The 22771-nt window shown below is 36.3% G+C and overlaps 2 protein-coding genes across 5 annotated transcripts in view; both read left to right on the top strand.

The window, feature by feature from the left end:
• LOC143451826 (uncharacterized) overlaps positions 1 to 22771 on the top strand; it is a 119798-nt gene that overhangs the window by 54596 nt on the left and 42431 nt on the right. The gene's annotated exons all lie outside the window — the stretch shown is intronic.
• LOC143453375 (uncharacterized) lies at positions 220 to 19932 on the top strand. Of its 4 annotated transcripts, none has more exons than XM_076954699.1 (15): positions 220 to 378; positions 510 to 635; positions 803 to 949; positions 1055 to 1144; positions 1863 to 1985; positions 2307 to 2372; positions 2793 to 2903; positions 8372 to 9366; positions 9440 to 9770; positions 10017 to 10097; positions 17684 to 17764; positions 18409 to 18671; positions 19296 to 19469; positions 19552 to 19615; positions 19704 to 19932. In XM_076954699.1, exons 1-14 carry the CDS (start codon positions 234 to 236, stop codon positions 19603 to 19605), a joined length of 2787 nt encoding a protein of 928 aa, XP_076810814.1. In that variant the 5' UTR covers positions 220 to 233; the 3' UTR covers positions 19606 to 19615; positions 19704 to 19932. The 4 variants fall into 4 exon arrangements, with proteins under 4 accessions (XP_076810814.1, XP_076810813.1, XP_076810816.1 ...); XM_076954698.1 differs by having other exon boundaries at positions 504 to 635; XM_076954701.1 differs by lacking the exon at positions 2793 to 2903 and having other exon boundaries at positions 504 to 635; positions 9260 to 9366.

The raw sequence follows: 22771 nt of genomic DNA, 5'->3' as shown, positions 1-22771 counted from the left end.
AAAAAACAGCTCTGGAATTCAATTCTGGCAGATACTGTAGAAGGCCATCCTGAGTCAGGATGTGTAAAACAATGTGATCTGGACATCTATTACAACAGTTTACATTTTCCGGTTATTTTCTTTTCGTAAACATTCTGCTTACGTGTTTTTTATTTTTTGGACAACTTTTACGTTGTCAACAATTTTGAACAGGTATAAAACATAAGCTGAGATAATTACTGCAACATTGAAGTATGTCGAAGCCAGAAGAGCAAAGATTGACCGAAGATAAACTTCAACTTGTACAACCTGATGACAATGAAGAGAGCTCATCAGGTGAAAGTGATGAACAACCTGGAACATCACGTGCTGTTGCAATACAAGCGGGGATGCCTCATGGTGAGTAATCTGAGATCAAAAAGATTATGTTTTTGTACTTTGCTGTAATTAATAATAGGAACCTTTGATGTTTTCCTTTAAATTGGATGAAAAAAGAATTTTGTTTTATTTTTCCTTTGCTTGAGATCCAGATTCTGCAGATGCAGGAAATCAAGTCTTGCAAACAATGGAAAATGCTGAAGCTTCTCAGGGTGTTGTAAGTAGAATCGATCCAGGATTGATTGAGCTTGCAAGAAAAATGGCTGAAAGCAGAGCGAGTAAGTTTTATTAAAACTAATTTGCTGAATAAGTAGGCACGCAATTGTCGTTAAACATTTAGGGTAGAGTGTGTTTACTATTTATATTTTTTCTAATATGATTTTTTTTTATAATTTTACTGTTTTTTTTACAAATGACTGTCTTTGCTTTTAACTGCGATACGCAGGATCAGTTATGATCATCAATGCTCCTCAATTTAATCTCCGCGATGAAAGACGATACCAAGACAACAGAGAATATAGTCAAATGGACATCAGGGATTCTAAAAATATAACACCAACACGAGTTAAAGTGAAACAAACAAATCCTTTAGGTAAACATTATAATACCGTGCAATTTTTCCTTGTAAAATTCTTCTTGTCTTTCATTATGGTATCACATTGTTTTTCTTTCCTTGAGTTTAAAAGATGTTTTATAGATTCTGCAAAAAGATCTCAACCAAGCATTGAGCAGCAGGATTCGGCAAATAATCCCTTTGATCCTCCCCAATTAAACACCCAACCACAAGGTGTAATAGATGTGTTAACGTTTGTTCAAAGCTAATTGAAATCGCTTCTCTAATAATATCGCTTTTGTCTGCAAGAAATGTAATACTGTGCAATAACAAACTACCTTCGAAGTATAGTAAAGTTTAATGTCTCTGTATTTGCTTGATTTGTGAATACATTCATTAATTTCTACTTTTGGAACACAGCGCACTTTCGTGCATAAACGAACACAAGCGGGGTATTAGGTAAATTAACTTATGGATGTTTGCTTATTTATTAACTAAAATCAAGAGCCCTTGCTCTTGTTTGAACAATTTGGTGCACCAGCTTGCCCCGTGCTCTTGTTCACTCATTCTATTTTACACAAATTGTTCATCTTAATTTGTGAGTTTTGCAAGGCTTAACTTTAAGTATTAGTTTCAATGCAAAGCTGGTTTCTGATGATGTAAAACACTCCATGCAACAGCTGCAAACACTGTATAAGAAATAATAATTTTTGTTCTATCACCTTTGTCATGTTCTACATTTATATCCGTCTGTAATTTATATCTTGACAAAGTAAAACAAATTTTGATCACCAGTTTAAAACTTTCGTTGGCAATTGAAATAGTTTAGCAAGCAACTGAATGTAACCACTTGCTAACTATAGGCCTACTTATAATGTGTATTAATTAAATATACGTCAGTGGTTTTTGTTACACGTGATGGTAATACACCTGTTCACGTGGTCATCTCTAGATCCATCTGATGTGACCCAACCAAAGCAAACGATCAAAGGAAATCCACAGGTTGAGCCACACACAGACATTTCAGAAGTGACCAATCAATCCAATGCTTTGAACACTGAGATACCTTTTACAAGTAATGATTAGATTATAGACCAAAAGCAATGAATACTGTTTGTATTGATTATGCTTTCTTTACTTAAATTACAAATTCTATAGTTAATTAAAATTCGAAACACAAGGTGTATATTCGATACGTTCAATTTCTGTTTGAATCTTATTCAAATACAACACTTTTCTTTTTAGAAAATGCAATACTGTACAATTAAATACTATCTTAAAAATACAGTTTAATGTTTTTGTATATGTTTTACTTTTGCAAACATCTTATTTCTATTTTCATTAAACTGGTTTCAGTAACATTAATTTAGACACTTTAATCTCTGTTTTATTGCAGATTCAGGAAACGTTGCCAAACAACCAACAATATGTCGTGCAGAAAAAAAAATGAGTGGTGTATTAGGTAAATTAACTTATGGATGTTTGCTTATTTATTAACTAAAATTAAAAGTCCTTGCTCTTGTTTGGGACATGATTGGATTTTACACATCTGTTAATTCTGTTTTGTGGGGATGTGGGGCATAACTTTCAAGCGTATGTTAAAATGCAACGTGGTTGTTGATGAATAAATACCCCATACACCACTCGCAGACATTGTTTAAGAAGCAATTTGCTAAATGATCTGAGACGCTCATACCATTGTTACAGTCATCATTGTTGTGTGCTGAGTTTGTTTTGGCTTGTAATTGTCCATCTTGACAACATCTGATATATTTGAAAATTTTCATGAACATGTTTAAATTTATATGAATTTTATTTGCAAGTTATTATTTTTTGCTTGCAACTAAAGCTTCATGCTTTTTAAACTGTGTTCATTTCTTAGAGCAAACCGGTTTTACGCAACCTAAACAACTAGTTCCAGCATCAACTTCACAAACTGCAGCACCAAGTACCAGCCCCTCAGTTGCCAGTATACCAACGACCTCATCTGCAGGTATGTTTTGGAAGTGTGCAACATTGCACCTTTTTAAAGTATTCTTTATACATCGGTTTAAAAATTTTACACGAGTTAAGCTTATAAGTAGACTTCATAATATCACTCAGGTCAAACTCTGCCAAAGTTCTGTGTGAATCTGCTTTTTTTCAAATACTGTAGACAGAAAAACAAATGCAAGGGCATTACAACGAAAGTGCAATGGGTATCGAACACTGGTTAAAGTACAACGAGTCAAGCGCTCTAACCGCACCGTCACCATCTAACCATCTAACCATCTAACCATCTAACCATCTAACCATCTAACCATCTAACCATCTAACCATCTAACCATCTAACCATCTAACCATCTAACCATCTAACCATCTAACCATCTAACCATCTAACCATCTAACCATCTAACCATCTAACCATCTAACCATCTAACCATCTAACCATCTAACCATCTAACCATCTAACCATCTAACCATCTAACCATCTAACCATCTAACCATCTAACCATCTAACCATCTAACCATCTAACCATCTAACCATCTAACCATCTAACCATCTAACCATCTAACCATCTAACCATCTAACCATCTAACCATCTAACCATCTAACCATGTAACCATGTAACCATGTAACCATGTAACCATCTAACCATGTGAACCATGTGAACCATGTGAACCATGTGAACCATGTGAACCATGTGAACCATGTGAACCATGTGAACCATGTGAACCATGTGAACCATGTGAACCATGTGAACCATGTGAACCATGTGAACCATGTGAACCATGTGAACCATGTGAACCATGTGAACCATGTGAACCATGTGAACCATGTGAACCATGTGAACCATGTGAACCATGTGAACCATGTGAACCATGTAACCATGTAACCATGTAACCATGTAACCATGTAACCATGTAACCATGTAACCATGTAACCATGTAACCATGTAACCATGTAACCATGTAACCATGTAACCATGTAACCATGTAACCATGTAACCATGTAACCATGTAACCATGTAACCATGTAACCATGTAACCATGTAACCATGTAACCATGTAACCATGTAACCATGTAACCATGTAACCATGTAACCATGTAACCATGTAACCATGTAACCATGTAACCATGTAACCATGTAACCATGTAACCATGTAACCATGTAACCATGTAACCATGTAACCATGTAACCATGTAACCATGTAACCATGTAACCATGTAACCATGTAACCATGTAACCATGTAACCATGTAACCATGTAACCATGTAACCATGTAACCATGTAACCATGTAACCATGTAACCATGTAACCATGTAACCATGTAACCATGTAACCATGTAACCATGTAACCATGTAACCATGTAACCATGTAACCATGTAACCATGTAACCATGTAACCATGTAACCATGTAACCATGTAACCATGTAACCATGTAACCATGTAACCATGTAACCATGTAACCATGTAACCATGTAACCATGTAACCATGTAACCATGTAACCATGTAACCATGTAACCATGTAACCATGTAACCATGTAACCATGTAACCATGTAACCATGTAACCATGTAACCATGTAACCATGTAACCATGTAACCATGTAACCATGTAACCATGTAACCATGTAACCATGTAACCATGTAACCATGTAACCATGTAACCATGTAACCATGTAACCATGTAACCATGTAACCATGTAACCATGTAACCATGTAACCATGTAACCATGTAACCATGTAACCATGTAACCATGTAACCATGTAACCATGTAACCATGTAACCATGTAACCATGTAACCATGTAACCATGTAACCATGTAACCATGTAACCATGTAACCATGTAACCATGTAACCATGTAACCATGTAACCATGTAACCATGTAACCATGTAACCATGTAACCATGTAACCATGTAACCATGTAACCATGTAACCATGTAACCATGTAACCATGTAACCATGTAACCATGTAACCATGTAACCATGTAACCATGTAACCATGTAACCATGTAACCATGTAACCATGTAACCATGTAACCATGTAACCATGTAACCATGTAACCATGTAACCATGTAACCATGTAACCATGTAACCATGTAACCATGTAACCATGTAACCATGTAACCATGTAACCATGTAACCATGTAACCATGTAACCATGTAACCATGTAACCATGTAACCATGTAACCATGTAACCATGTAACCATGTAACCATGTAACCATGTAACCATGTAACCATGTAACCATGTAACCATGTAACCATGTAACCATGTAACCATGTAACCATGTAACCATGTAACCATGTAACCATGTAACCATGTAACCATGTAACCATGTAACCATGTAACCATGTAACCATGTAACCATGTAACCATGTAACCATGTAACCATGTAACCATGTAACCATGTAACCATGTAACCATGTAACCATGTAACCATGTAACCATGTAACCATGTAACCATGTAACCATGTAACCATGTAACCATGTAACCATGTAACCATGTAACCATGTAACCATGTAACCATGTAACCATGTAACCATGTAACCATGTAACCATGTAACCATGTAACCATGTAACCATGTAACCATGTAACCATGTAACCATGTAACCATGTAACCATGTAACCATGTAACCATGTAACCATGTAACCATGTAACCATGTAACCATGTAACCATGTAACCATGTAACCATGTAACCATGTAACCATGTAACCATGTAACCATGTAACCATGTAACCATGTAACCATGTAACCATGTAACCATGTAACCATGTAACCATGTAACCATGTAACCATGTAACCATGTAACCATGTAACCATGTAACCATGTAACCATGTAACCATGTAACCATGTAACCATGTAACCATGTAACCATGTAACCATGTAACCATGTAACCATGTAACCATGTAACCATGTAACCATGTAACCATGTAACCATGTAACCATGTAACCATGTAACCATGTAACCATGTAACCATGTAACCATGTAACCATGTAACCATGTAACCATGTAACCATGTAACCATGTAACCATGTAACCATGTAACCATGTAACCATGTAACCATGTAACCATGTAACCATGTAACCATGTAACCATGTAACCATGTAACCATGTAACCATGTAACCATGTAACCATGTAACCATGTAACCATGTAACCATGTAACCATGTAACCATGTAACCATGTAACCATGTAACCATGTAACCATGTAACCATGTAACCATGTAACCATGTAACCATGTAACCATGTAACCATGTAACCATGTAACCATGTAACCATGTAACCATGTAACCATGTAACCATGTAACCATGTAACCATGTAACCATGTAACCATGTAACCATGTAACCATGTAACCATGTAACCATGTAACCATGTAACCATGTAACCATGTAACCATGTAACCATGTAACCATGTAACCATGTAACCATGTAACCATGTAACCATGTAACCATGTAACCATGTAACCATGTAACCATGTAACCATGTAACCATGTAACCATGTAACCATGTAACCATGTAACCATGTAACCATGTAACCATGTAACCATGTAACCATGTAACCATGTAACCATGTAACCATGTAACCATGTAACCATGTAACCATGTAACCATGTAACCATGTAACCATGTAACCATGTAACCATGTAACCATGTAACCATGTAACCATGTAACCATGTAACCATGTAACCATGTAACCATGTAACCATGTAACCATGTAACCATGTAACCATGTAACCATGTAACCATGTAACCATGTAACCATGTAACCATGTAACCATGTAACCATGTAACCATGTAACCATGTAACCATGTAACCATGTAACCATGTAACCATGTAACCATGTAACCATGTAACCATGTAACCATGTAACCATGTAACCATGTAACCATGTAACCATGTAACCATGTAACCATGTAACCATGTAACCATGTAACCATGTAACCATGTAACCATGTAACCATGTAACCATGTAACCATGTAACCATGTAACCATGTAACCATGTAACCATGTAACCATGTAACCATGTAACCATGTAACCATGTAACCATGTAACCATGTAACCATGTAACCATGTAACCATGTAACCATGTAACCATGTAACCATGTAACCATGTAACCATGTAACCATGTAACCATGTAACCATGTAACCATGTAACCATGTAACCATGTAACCATGTAACCATGTAACCATGTAACCATGTAACCATGTAACCATGTAACCATGTAACCATGTAACCATGTAACCATGTAACCATGTAACCATGTAACCATGTAACCATGTAACCATGTAACCATGTAACCATGTAACCATGTAACCATGTAACCATGTAACCATGTAACCATGTAACCATGTAACCATGTAACCATGTAACCATGTAACCATGTAACCATGTAACCATGTAACCATGTAACCATGTAACCATGTAACCATGTAACCATGTAACCATGTAACCATGTAACCATGTAACCATGTAACCATGTAACCATGTAACCATGTAACCATGTAACCATGTAACCATGTAACCATGTAACCATGTAACCATGTAACCATGTAACCATGTAACCATGTAACCATGTAACCATGTAACCATGTAACCATGTAACCATGTAACCATGTAACCATGTAACCATGTAACCATGTAACCATGTAACCATGTAACCATGTAACCATGTAACCATGTAACCATGTAACCATGTAACCATGTAACCATGTAACCATGTAACCATGTAACCATGTAACCATGTAACCATGTAACCATGTAACCATGTAACCATGTAACCATGTAACCATGTAACCATGTAACCATGTAACCATGTAACCATGTAACCATGTAACCATGTAACCATGTAACCATGTAACCATGTAACCATGTAACCATGTAACCATGTAACCATGTAACCATGTAACCATGTAACCATGTAACCATGTAACCATGTAACCATGTAACCATGTAACCATGTAACCATGTAACCATGTAACCATGTAACCATGTAACCATGTAACCATGTAACCATGTAACCATGTAACCATGTAACCATGTAACCATGTAACCATGTAACCATGTCTAGTGAAGCTAGTGATTTAGTGATCTAGTAAAGCGATGTGATTTCCCTATTTATGCTGACTGCATGGCCAGAACACAAGTATGCATCCAAAGTTTGCTTCGAGAAAGCTCCATTTAAGTGACATTTCTGTTGAAACATGTTTTCTTAGGTCTCGGCCGAAAAGTAATCGGTAATTGCGCAGAAACATTTAGTGGTACTTCTGTTGAACAATAGCGCTACTTTACTTAGTATTAAAATCGCTATACCTAATGATTTGCCAATTTGCACAATATTAAATCAAAGTTTGGTTTTAGGAAACAATGCTTGGAACTTTGTATGTTATTTCAGCTTTATCGAAGTAGTTGCTGATTGTTCATTAAAACTTCTTCTATTGTGTTATTTATCAGAAAATAGAAAGGACACTAAAAGAAGGATTAAAGAACAAGAAGCCATTGAAAAAGTCAGGCAGGAGCAAAAGAAACACCGAGAAGCTGATCTTCGGCCCCAAGCTGGCATCAACGTACCACCACAAAACTTTCCTGTGGTGCATCCAAACCTTGCCGAAGTGACGTTTTATCAAGGAGGAGCAGTTCCTAAGCAAGAAACATATATCCCATCTACTGATGACTTAAAGGGTATATCACATGAAAGAAGTATTGACTTCGATAACATGGTGAGGTCAGACAAACGCTACACCGGTGTGATCGGGAACCCCGGTGCAGGGAAATCGACCCTGTCCAAGCGTCTTGCGAAAACTGAGGAGTACACTACCTTTCACATCAACTTTATGGATTTACCCGATGATGACAAGCTCACTTTACCAGAGATTCTAATTAACATTAATTATCCTAATTTAGATGAGGAAACCTGGAAAAACGCATTTGAGTGGGTTAAAAACAATCAAAGCCAGTGTCTACTGGTATTTGACGGGCTGGACCAGGCCGATTTCACATTTAAGAAGAAGTTTGCTAAACGCACTTATGACATTAAACAATCTGTGCAAAATATCATTGCTGGCCTTTTTAATAAAAAATATCTTCCTGGTGTTAAAATCATAATTACTTCACGACCTCATAGCATGCTTAATCTTCCCCACTCCCTACAACCAAACCGTACCATTTTTATTCGTGATTTGTCTTATGATAACATGAAATCACTATTTTACGCTTACACTGGTACACGTGCTAAAAGTTTGTGGTTTCAACTTTCTCAAAACGCTCCTGTTGTATTTTCATTGTGTTACAATCCGTTGTTGCTTCAGTTAGTAATCGCAGCTTCTCTAAATCCTTCAAAAGGTGTTGGAGAAATCACCACAACAACTCGTGTCTTTGCTACCGTTTTGGAGGGTCTGAGACGTAGTGATAACACACGGCACTCTGATATCACTGCGCTCATACTGCAGGTTTTCAGATTATAACTGGTCATTCAAAGCTTGTTGAAAGTATTCATCATAATGTGTCTTTATTGCATTGCAGATTAGCAGGTTGGCTTACAATGCCACTAAAAAGTCCACGGTTGTCATTACACCAACCGAAATGGAAGAAGAAGGTCTTTCAACTGATGATGTCCAGGATATCATAGTGGCACTTCATGCTTATAGTGGATTGTCACAACGCGTGTTTGATGGCGACCAGAAGTACTTCTTCTCACATCAAATGTTCCAAGAGTGTTTCACGGCTTGGTACTTCATTAGCCAAATGTCGCTGGCTGAATTTCAGATTTTTGTTACAAACGAGGCTTTTGCTGATGAGAAGTGGTCAGTCATTCGACGATTCATTTGTGGCTTGTTAATAGATATGCTCCGAGGTATGTCCACTTTATTAAACTGGTCATCTTAAGCACTAGCTGATAATTTGCTGTTGCTCAGCAATTACACATCTGCTTTAGAAGTAGGTGATTCATAAATTAAAATCAATAAAGTTCCTGAACACATTCGTTGATTCTTGATGTTTTGGCCAACTCTACAACAACAAAACATCGTTTTCTTTCTTTATAGCAAACTTGTTCTGTTATTGTATTAGCGTAACATGTTTTAACTGGTCCATCTTTAAGATTGTCATGGCAGAGGTCCAGTGTCGTCAACAAACATGCAGACAAGAAGCACATTTTCCATGAAAGGTCTGTCGCCATCAGGTTAGTTGATGTTCATTGCGTGTCGGTATATAGGCCTATGCTTTTTCTATATGCTTGATTATGCTTTATTCTATTTCACTTTGAGATAAGTGTAACGCAATTATGAAATGTCATAAGTTTGAATGTCAAATGTGAATTGTACTGGTAATTTCAACCATCGCTATTTTTACATTAAAACTCTTAACAAAAGTGATCAGTTTAAGATTACCCAAATTTAATAATGTAATTTCAAATTTATATCTACATTGCAGAAATATGTGTTGTAGTTAGAGAGAACCACTGGGTTGAGATTTTGTACAATAATATAGATTAGATATTGTTAGAAATTTGTTCAGAAAAGTAAGGTTCGATGAAGGAATAATGGATAGCTTATTGGCATCCGTAGAAAGTCAATAGAAGTTTTACAAGATTTAAAGAGAATAATATCCTACCAGACCAGGGCTGTGTTATTGGTTTTGTTCATGATGCAAATGGTTTATGGTTTGTTTGAATTGAGTTGAAGGTTACTTGGAAAGTAATTTTTATATTTATTATGTTGTCCTGGGTACTTTGTGTAGCTTTATTTCTGAGTAAACGTATTAAGCCTTTTCTTTTGTTAAATTTTTTTGTTTATGTTTAGTGGTTTGTCATCAAAAGATAGCCCAAAGTTTATCAACACACTTGTTAGACCTGATACAGACACAGTTAAAACCTTTGTGACTACCCAGTTTACACACCATTTACATAGACACATTGTTTGTGCTAGAGATATCGAAATATAAGTTAATACCCGTACTTTGGTCGTCTACTTGCTAGTATTCAGACAGAAAATTTGTAAAGATTACAAATATAACAAACAAAATGGCACCTCTGCCAACAGATCATTCCAGTTTTCCGACATTACATTAGAAACGATTGCTAGGCAATACAAAATTGCAGTTAGAAACTGCATAGGCTACCACAAACCATTCATCAGCGTCTAGCCAGCAGCCAGCCAACGTAGGTTATTATATTTCATGTTCATTGTGCTGATGTGAGAAATTATTTGTTGTTTGGTGAGATACATAGCTACTGGTATAAAGGTTTATTGGTCGTGCTAGTTGTTACCAGCAAATATCAACGTTATTTCTGTTGAGCACGTTTTAGGCCTTTTCGGTTTTGTAACTTTTTCCTGTTCATTGGCGGGTGTTAGTAAAAACTGGCGTACAAGTGGTAACAGTGGTAACTGGCACAACTGGCAATTGGTGACGTCAGGAAGAAATTTGATGATGTGCCCAGTTAAAACTGCTATTGCGATAAAGGACACGGCTCGATCAGTCTACTGGTAGGCCGCTAAGAAACACTTGGTTACTAAGCACCATATCTTACTAGTGGACTTTTATTGACTAAATACAAAAATATGCAATATTTTTACATTTAATTTACGCAGTTACTTGTTTTTTTTTAAAAAAACGGGTTTATCTCGTATTATATAAAAACATAGGCCTACATACCCATACAAGTAAATTGAAAAAAGCAATTTGAAAGCGTCATCGTAAAAACATCGTCTAAAAATACATAAACTATTGTGAAGATGTCATCTGATTTTATCTGTTGCGTCATTGATTTGAAAATAATCAAAACAATAACAAAGTCACGTGATAGATTCATTGACTTCTTTTGATAACAAACCGATCTAGTCTGGGAACTGCTAAAGTTAACTTTGAATTTGTGCTTGCACGGTTTAACAGTTGTCAAAATTCTGTTGTATTCCAGAAGTAAGTAGGTTATAGGGAAGCTGAAATTGACACTATTACGACATTGAGAAAGGGAGCTTTTTCTGTCGCCGGAATAGTTAGGCTACACATCAGACATCAGCACCACCGATATAGGTTTTGCAAACTCCCAGTATGTTATTATACAGAAAAATAAGCCGATGACTAGGCCTATGACAAAAAGCAGCCTTTTATGTATGGTCTAGACCAGGGATGTCCAACCTTTTATTAAAGTGGGCCGCATTGTCACTTGAAATAATTCAATGGGCCGCAGAACCTATTAAATTTCAAGAAAAATGGGTACACAAAGTGCATACTTTTGGAGTGAAAATGACTAACGGGCCGCACAAAAATCTCAGGCGGGCCGCAGGTTGGACATCCCTGGTCTAGACTCTAGCCTATACTTAGTGCTAATTTAAGACAAGTTGCTGGAGATTAAGCCACGTTCCTGCGTATGGTGAAATCAGTGAAGAACCTGGCAGCAGGTAAAACCAGATAGGCTATAAGTTCTTGACAAAATAGCCTACTTGGTATAACACTTGGTAATACATACAGATGATAACAATAGAATACTCATTTGGTTTCCAAAAATACTCCCATATGTCGATAAAAACACATCTTTATATGTATGCAGGTTGTTACTTAAGGTTAGATAACTTGAACACTATTACGCAGTTTGGCAGTGGTGGTCAAAGTAACCACATCAGTTACTTAAATAAAAGTATTATTACTCCGAAAAAATTTGCTCTACTACAAGTATTGCTGTTCAAAACTACTCCATGATTCCTCATCACCTGAGCCCAGCTTTCTGAGGTAACCTTTGTGTAAGTTGCGATTGTCACGTACATTTTTTAGTTTGATTTTTTTATAGTATTGCTCGAATTAAGAACTGTCCACCAGGGCCACTGAATAGGAGCAAGTGTTGTTAGTGCCTTGTCCTTGCATCACAATGTTGAGGCGCCACTGGATATTGAACACGGAACCTGAGCCACATGCATTACTTGGCCAGTGCTCGAACCACTCAGCTATTTAGCCGATTAAAGCAGTTTAAGAATTACCAGTACTGATAGTTATCGATCTAAAATATGAGGTTGTGAAAGGACAAAGTACCAAGATCTTACTAAAAGCAATACAACTGCAGGAAAATACATAGTCTTATGAAGCTAATTAGTTTCAGACATAGTTTTGTTCTTTGTCAGAACATTGTTACTTGAAATTCAAATTATAGACTGTACATAAATGGTTTGTGCAGATGTCATTGCAAATGAAAATTACTGCAAATTATCTTTGAACTAAAACATTGACTACTTCAGTTTTCGGTAAACCTACTCCGGTATGTTACTTTGGTGTAAAAATTACTTAGGTAAAAGCACCCATGAACCAGACTGGAAAGCATGGAACTTTTGGACAAGATCTCCAGGGTGCAGGAAATCTAAAATTGGGTTTACCTGGTGTAAAATGGTACATTTTGCTGGACATCTGGAAATCAAAGTGCAGTGCCTGTGGGTCTCTTTTGGGAAGTAAATAAATGTGAAACGTTTGGGTGCAGCAAACATAGTCTACAAAAATCTCAAGGGTGCAGTTGCCATGCGTTCCACTATGGCCCATGAAAAAAACTACTTAAGTAGCCAAAGTAAAAGAAATTTATTTAAGTAGACCATTTAAGTAAAACTACTCTGTTACTGACTAGAACTGCAATTTAGTAAAAATATACAATTGACCAAAAGCAACCAATTAAATTACAAGAGTGAAGTAAAATTGGCTGCATTTTACCATAAAAATATGACTGGGATAATGGTTGCATATTTATCACTATTTGTTTTTGCTTGTAAAAGGTAATGTCAAACTGTTATTGCTACTTATAGTAGATCTGGTGCTGTTGGCCTAGCCTAGATTATCATTAATCAAAGTAACCTTGCTGAACTGCTTTCTTTCTTGGTTTTATTCATTTTATATTTCACCGTAAATGTGTAGATCGAAAAATTGTGCTGACACAGATGGTTGCAAAAATAGCTATATCGATGATAATGATAACTGCCACAAATAAGTCAGGCAATTGTGTCGTTGTGTCACCGTCAAGTTTAGTTAATTCTTCACATTACAAATGTTTCTAATGTTGTGTATATTTCAGTAGCCCTTGACTTAGGTTCTTAAATTTTATGCACTGGAGTCAACTTTATATTTGAGTAGATTATAGTAAAAAAATAATTAGTTTAGAGAACTTTGAATTTTTAGCCTATGACAACCCATTTGTTAAGCGAATCGTTATGGTGTTAATAATGTTATGCTGTTTTTACAGTGAATGATTTTTTACCATTGTTGAGATAACAGGAGCTACTTATGGCCTTGAAACCACAAAAACACTTGAAATTATTTTTAATAGTTCACATACATATTAACGTAAATATATGACAAGCACACAAACAAACAAACAAAGGATTAAGGAAATGAGAATGGAAGAAAGGATGAGGCACATCTATCGCATGGCAAGAACAAAAGCAATGTGTAAAAGAGATATTGTAGGTAGCCCTTGCATGAGAAGTCAAGATGGACAGTTACAGATGCAGCTGGCAGATAATTTGAGGTTGTGGAAGGAATATTTTTTTTTTTAGGAAAATTTTCATGCAAATGAAATCAAGTTAATGAGCTTTTACTGTATTACAATTGCTACACAAACACCGATACAACATTTTCTACATTCCTTGAATGAATAGATTTACACATATCTATTTGGGTGGTATAAAGCTCAATATTGGGTACATTTATTTTCGCACATTGCTTGTAAGTTCCGTGGCATTAACTGTAATTTGTGCATTGTCATTTCCACATCATTCAACACAGCCAGTCCATAAATGTCATTTTTGTGTTGTATAGTATACAAAACAGGCCTTACTAAGCATGAACCCAATGCAAGAACTGATAGTGGGCATTTTTTGCCAGTTTGAAATAACTTAATCAAATAATATTCATAACAACGTTAACCAAATATAAACTCTTTGCAAATCAGCTCTCATCAAATCTTTGCTTTGTGATATGTTTTCACCAAGTTCACATTGTCCTTCGAGAAAAAGTTAGATAATAACATTGATAATAACACTTCGAGAACAAATTGAGAGCACTGATAGAAAATAGATAGACAGCAAAAATAGAAAAAAGTTGCAATATAAAGTTCCTACAAACAGCTTAAAACATCATACTACATAAATTCTGAGTATTTAGGAAGCTGTAAAAAAAAGTTGCAAAAACTTGCCCTAATAATAACACTTCGAGAACAAATTGAGAGCACTGTGATTTGAGCAAAGAAATGCTATTTCTGTTTTGGTACTAAGCAGCATGGAGCCCAAGTTGGTTAAATCACTGGCAATGGCCTAAAACCAGCCCTGACAATAAATATACATATATAAGTTGCATGAAGTGTTGCTTTTGTCAGAGTCTCATTGTGGCAAATGCAGCACAGAATACAATGTTTACTCTGTTTTAAGAGATAATAACGAACATTGTTGCAGTAATATAAACAATGTCCATTGCCAAATCATGTGATCACTTTGTAGTTGTTACTGGAGTAAGAGTCAGGGATTGACTTTTGTGATGACTATTGATCAGTTTCATCATTGTAACTGCTGTTATAAGCCGTTACTTAAATAAGGCTTTTCATTGATTTTCATCAGTTTTGGTTTGACACACAGTTCAATCAGGTCTGTTGCAGTTTGATAGCATTTTTCTAGCAGCACAAGGTGGCGTTATCGTCAAACAAATGCATGTGATGTTTGTGGAATGGTTGTCACTTAAGATAGACATCGTGTTCGTTGCGCATGTCTCTGAGGTTGAGTGCAGGTGGTGGAGGAATACATCAGTGGCTGTTTTGCACATGAGCTGTCATTCTAAGAATATAAATTTCATTAAATTTAAAATTTACAAGTTTTTGTATCACAGCTGGAAATCATTTATATTGCCATTTTGCTATATACAAGTATTTTGACATTGAAAATCACAACTAAACATACTAGCAGAAAATTAGAATAAACTAATTTGGAGTACAAGCACAGTTACAGTCATCTGTATAATACAAACGTTTACAATACTATAATACATGGTTTGGTTGCGATGTGTCGATTGTTTTCTTCAAAAACTTGGTTTTGAAACTGATTCAGTACTCCTCTCCTTATTATTACAAAAGCAATTACAGCACTACTACTAAAGCAAGCAAAACCTGTTTCTGTTTGGTGTCTCGACCAACAGAAAATAATATAGCTCAAATATGGTTTAGGCTAACACTTATGCTATTTTACACTGGCTGCCCCTACCCACTCATGTAAAAAAATGATAGCCACCAGATGGTGTGCTACACATTTATATGCAATAAAGTTGGCCTAATATGACCATTTTGATGTAGTCCCAAACTTTGCCATACAAATGTCTGTTTATTATGACCAGTGTTTGAGTATTACGACCACTTTTTCAATTATATTCCTGGAATGTTTCTTGGTCAATTATGCAATGTGACAGTAATGATTGTGCCATGTGAGATTTTAGAAAGTTTAGTCAATTTGTTTCTGACTGTGTCGATACTGCTTGGTGTATGGCGCTGTATCAGGCTTGCAGCTGTGGTTATTGTGACTATTACAATATTGTGACCAAAATGGTCTGGTCCGAAGATAGTCATAATAAACGAAGTATACTGCATTAACATGCAGTGTAATAATTTCGCTTAATTCTCTTTGCTAATTTGGTTTAGAAGATAGTTTTTACACGACCTCAGAGATGATTCCCCACCAATCAAGCATCGGTTATTGAGCAAGACTTAGTATAGTTCGCAGAGGTGGGCAGTACAGCAGTACTATAGCACCAAATTATTGTATCGCGGTACTATATTCAGTACCGATACCATCGGTACTTTTAGAGAACAGTACCGAATCCCTGTACTGAATTACTTTTTTCGAGAAACATAAGTTGGTCCCAGTGCTTGGTACTTTTAAAATGATTACTTCAAGGTTTTCAGAAGTTTGTTTTTTAAAATTTCATTTTGATTGAAACTTGATTTCAATTTTAGTGCTTTTTTAATCTACAAATGTCTAATAAAGTCGCATAGAGTCAGTTCACATATTCTTTGACCTGAAGTAACCTTTAGCGGGGCCATAATATCAGCAAAAGTTGCACTTGTAACATGATCCACTGTACGAAAAGTAGTTCGGTAACGAGTACTGGCAAAGTACCTGACTACTTTTTTGAAACAGTACCAAATCCGGAACTGTTGGATCCTTTATTGCCACGTACCAAGTACCGTTACCGACTGTACTTTCAAAGTACTGTCTGCCCACCTCTGACAGTTTGTGATCCATGTACTTTATATTAAAACAGTCTCATGCACAGTTTGCTTATTGTTTAGAACAATGTGTTGTATTTGTTATATATAACTGTTATAAAATAAAAGATCCTCTAACAACTGCTCTTAACATGCAGTCTGAAAATATTACTGCAACCCATTTTTTTGTTTTTAGCATTATATAGACTGTGCCTATTTCGAAGACTACTGTTTATCAAATTTGGATAAAAATAGTGTTTCAAACTGTAGTAATCAGCATCAAAAACATAAAATAGTTGTCTGTTTTATGAGTAGACATTCGCCGAGTTTGGTAAACCAAAAAAGCAACTTCCGTAAATGGCAGCCAGTTAGTCAGAAAAATGCAAATTTGGTAATATACAGCAAGTACTGTATATGCAAAGAATGTGCGATATTTAAAATTAGTACAATTCACTGCATTCTAGCCTACATTTTATTGCAAGCCATTTCGTCTAGGCCTAGACTACATTTGTCACCTGTCAGTATTAAGCTTGATAACATTTTATTTCCAGATGTTGCTGAGAAGAGGAGGATTTGGATAGAAGCACTAAAGTCACAGCTGGTACGATTTGAAAATCTAGCAATTTGGTCAGGTAAGTTTATTTTCTGACTTTGTCCTAAATCTGCGAATAATTGAATAAACTGCATGTGCATATTATGTATTATTTGCCATAGACATGCATCATGTGCAGCAGAACACACATTTATGTTGAATTTCAAAACTTGCCTTTACTTGGCCTAGTACAGTAAGGCTGCTGGCAGACTGGTGATGCTGTGAAAATATTTGTGTGATAATATTTTGTGAAACTTGATTGAAATGACATGTGGCCTATTTAGCCGGGAAATATTTCCACATAATCACTGGTAGATTAGTACAGCAGCCTACTAGGCCAAGTATAGGTTAGTTTTGTAATTTACATGTCTATTGCAAACATATTGCCAGTGCTAGTGTACAGAGCCTAGCTTAGTAGGCTGCCGGTGATTCTGGTGAAAATAATTGCCGGCTAAATAGGCCACATGTCATCTAGATCAATTCTGGTTGTTGTATTAAGTTTATCTTCAGTTTAAAATGCCTGCTTCTTTTTTTAATTCGTCCCAAACAGATAATTTCAAGAAAAGTAAGTTTTCGATTTCAACTTGACTTTGTAGCTTAAACATGAAAAATTTCCGTCTTAAATTTATTTTTATAACGCGGCGAACTACAACCGGTAAATAATTAACTATTATGTTTGTTTAGATGACGACAACCAACGCAGGTATATTTCGCTTTTATGCGAATTAAATGAATCCAGCGACATGGAACTCTTCAATATGGCGTCACAGCACTTTCCAACAAGGATGAGTCTTTATGGATTGAAATTGTCATCATCGGAAGCCGCGATCTTTTGTGACGTTTTAAGGAAACAACAAAAGGAGTTAAAGAAGCTTCATCTGAGCAGCTGCTTCTCCCCTGGTGATGTGGAAAGATTAATTTCGGCGATCTCTGAGATGCCTGAAAAGGTTTGACGATTTATTCAACTTTTTATCGTTTGCTTAGAACAGCATATGACGTCATAATAGATTTGTTTATATTTGTGTTTATGACGTCATAATGGCTAGTACGAAGATATTTTTCAAGGAAGTTTGTTGAGATTACTGGGCAGTGTAGGTCGGATATTTTGTGCTAATTTATATAAAATTGCAGAATAATTTTGCGACGGTTTAGTGATTACTTGAATCTACAAGGAATGTGGAATCTGCGATAAACTTGGTCGCTTAAAATTCCTTCTTTTTAACGAAAAAATGACAAAATTTTGTTGGATCAGTTTTAGCCTGGCATGTGCAGGTTAATTTTGGGTCAACAGAAAAGTTTCATTTTTTTTAAACTGAAAATATTTTTGCAAACTTATTATCAGGATTTGTTTCTACAACTAATACTCGATACCGGTTTTAATCGGCCGCTCAAAATTATTTATATTTAATTCAAAAACCAAGAATTTGTGTTGGACCAGTAGGCTAGGCCTAAATCTGACCACGTGGTGCTGGTTAGTTATTAACCAATTAATGGTAATATTAACTTGTATGTAGTAATATATTAGCTTCATCAATACACCAGGTTGTAGTTTACAAACATTTCATCTGCAGGTAAAAAGGTTGTACATCAGTGGCAACACAATCAAAGACATTGCAGGACCAGAATTTTTCACTAAAATTGAAGAATATCTGGGCATGGAAGGTTGCTTCGAAGTTGGAAGATACCCCGCAAATTCGAGCGAGAAACAAAAAATTCAACTCGCCCTTGACCAGCTTCAATACTCGGTATTCTTTATATCTTGTCATGTTTGTGTCAACTTGAACTTTGCACAGAAATTCAATTTTTAACCAAATTTTTAATTTATAGTGGTTGCGAGTTCGTGTTGGTGACGCCATACTCACTCCGCGCAATTACTGCTGACGTAATAATGGTAAGTAGGTTTCATTTTTAAACCGAAATTCATTATTTACTCAAATTTATAAAAATTCCATCCTCACATATATTTACTTGTTTAAAAGGAATTGCGTCGTGGCCGGGATTCGAACGACGGACTTCTGCGACATCGAGCGATTGCTCAACCAGATGCGCCATCTACAGATTTACTAATTCATCGATAAAATTCAGTTATATTTGTTCATAAACTAATAGTGATGTCATAATTATAATTGTTGGACATGTTTATTCAAATAAACATTCACTGCATTATGTTAAATGGTGAATTTGCTGTAATATTTTAGATTCGCTGAATTTTGTGATTTGAAATATCCAGAGTGAGTTTTGTGGAAATAAAATTTGTTGTAAGACAGAAATTGGTTTTGTGTCATATTTTTAGCATCATATTTCTGCCTAAGCGTTAAAAGTAGGTTTTTATCATCGCTAATTGCTTTGTAGAGTTCAGCTCTAAATTGCTTATATCTGCTCAAATCTAATGAGACTGGTGCTATGGCTTGTAGGCTAAAGCATCCGCCTCGAATGCTGCCTCTACCTTGTAACCAATGATTAACAGAACTATAAGCTACCAAAATTTATATCAACTTGACGCAGACAAATAACAGCAGTAATAATAATAACAGCACGTCGTGTAGTTGGGGCAAGACATCAAACACACAGAGTTATATCAGGGGATAAGCTTCCTGCTGCAACTTTCGCTACGAGTTGTTCGGCTGGAAATTTATGAAAACAGTCGCTGTTAATGCCTGTTATGCGTTCCTGAGATGCGGAAAGAAACTGCGTCTTTGCTTACACCCCGTTTTTATGACAACCAGGTTAGCAAGCAGTGACGTATTTTGAATTGCGTTGAGGAGCGGGGAAAATTGTTTTAAAGCCCGCTTTAAAAAACCAGCGTCTGCCCACTGTATGCTCCTATCAAAATGCGGGAGTGAAAAAGTTTTCCTTGTTGCGCTTCATAAACTGCTTAACGATTCGAGATGAGCTGTATGCTCTATTACTCTCATATTAAGGCACGAGTTTTCGAGATCGCTCCTATTATTTAGGAACGATCTCGAGAGGTTAAGCAGTTTATTTGTTTATTTGGTTTGAGCTAGCAAAAGCTCTTTTGTCAACGTCGGAACGGAACCACGCCCGTGCTCCCTTTTAGGGATTATTCGCTTTTCGCTCTTTTTTTGCACAAGCAACGCTAGGTTTAAGGACTGCTGTAAAAACATCATTTTATGTAGTGACTAAAAATTATACCTTTGAGACTAATTCAACAACAAAACGGTGAAAAGGATACAACTTAATACGCAACACAATGCACAGCAGCACGTCAGAACCTTGTTTTAGAGGTTCGATATAAACGCTTTGTTTTTAAGCTGACATCATTGTGTCGAGACTCGTAAGTTTGTCGATGTCGTGCGTGATCTACTTTTGCATGAGACGCGAAAGCGATATTTATCGTGGGCTTTGTGCAGTTTGATATCACTTTAACAGCTTAGCAGTGTCACTGCCATACTTTCATACTCAGTTTATGGTTGTAACAATTGTTATGAAAGGACGGTTATGACGACACGACATCAACATCGTTTTCTGCTATTGCCCGGCTTTGAAAAACGGCAAAGTGGGCAAAGAGCCGAGTGCAGATGTCGCATTTCAATAGCATTTACGCAGAGAATGCAAACAGATAAAAGCTATCGATGGTTTGTGCGCATAAAATGTACCAAAAAGTAGTTTGCGAAATAACGTAATTTGTACCAAACGTTTGTAACAGGAGCTCCGTTACGTGGTTACGTACGTTGCATAATTATTGATAATTTCGTGCAACATTAGCGAGCACACACACTTGGTATAAACATATTGAGGTGCAATTGAAAACTCTCCAGGAAAGTTGATTCTCTTGCGCAGCGAAAAACTGGCAGTTATACCCCGACCTTTTCATGATGGCCGGTTAAGGTGAAAAGCGAAACTCGGCGGGCCCTGGATGCATAATAATTGATACGTTTGCTTTTGTAAGACCTCAAAAATTTCCTCTTTCAGTATGAGAACTCCAAAGACATCCATTGCGGAGCGGAAGTATCGACCAAAGCTTCTTCCTTATATGTTAGGTGTAAAAATAAAAAAATTTGCGTCCCTCCCGTTTTGGCCTGGATGGTCAACCAGCTAAAACCTAGGTTACGCCGCTGTTTCAGAATAACTATGACGCGGTGAAAATGAATCTCCACGATTTAACTTTGCCTTAGCGCTAAAACATCACATCATCATCATCATCATCATCATCATCTGCCAATGTCTTATTTGAGTCTGCCACGCGTCCATCGTAACAAAGCGACTGCTTTGCATGAAGTATACACATGATGACTCGTGATGACGCATGACGTATACACAGTGGTGAAAACAAACCGGAACGGTCCGGAACACAGTTCCCGTAAATGAGTTATTGCCGGTACGGCGTAAGGGAGTAACGGCAAGATGTCAAAAAAGAATAAGTTAGTTAGTTTACAGTTTTTGAAAGTTTTGATACGAAATGAAACAAAATTTTCCGTGTAAAGTTTTTAATAGATATTTGCATTAAACGTAGTCACCGCTTTATAAACTAGCTCGGGACCGAAATTTTTTACACTCAACGACTGTGTCAATTTATCTTACTTGTTGTCCTGTTTTGAGCCCCTCTTGTTCAAGAGTTGGGGAACCCCCTTTTTCGAAATTTGAGACATGTCCCACCTTGAAAATAGTTCCTACTCCTTGGTTATGGCTGCATTTAATAGCGTCAGTATTTTGTTTCTCAGATAAATTTTGGAGTCTATCATGACATATGTTGCAAACACAACACTTCTTGTCAAGATTCTTGAGATAAACTGTGCGTGGTTTTGCCTGCATTTACTAAGTACGTGGCCTGACAATTATAGCAAATATTGCAGCTACCGCCAACTAACGGCTAATGCAATCCAGCTTTCAGTTATACTAAATTCCCGCCCCACACAGCAAGTATTTAGACCTAAAAAGTTTCAACAAGTCATATCATATAGTTTGGAAATAATATAATTAGGGGAAGTATTAATAGAAAAGGAAGATAAAATTTTTCGAGAGGTAGTCTACTCAAAAAATGTCGCAAACCGCCTTTTATTAAAACATCAATTGCTATTCTTGCACT

The sequence above is a fragment of the Clavelina lepadiformis genome, chromosome 4 (genome assembly GCF_947623445.1).
Source record: "Clavelina lepadiformis chromosome 4, kaClaLepa1.1, whole genome shotgun sequence".
Lineage (NCBI taxonomy): Eukaryota > Metazoa > Chordata > Ascidiacea > Aplousobranchia > Clavelinidae > Clavelina > Clavelina lepadiformis.
This window is presented reverse-complemented; position numbering and strand designations above follow the sequence as displayed.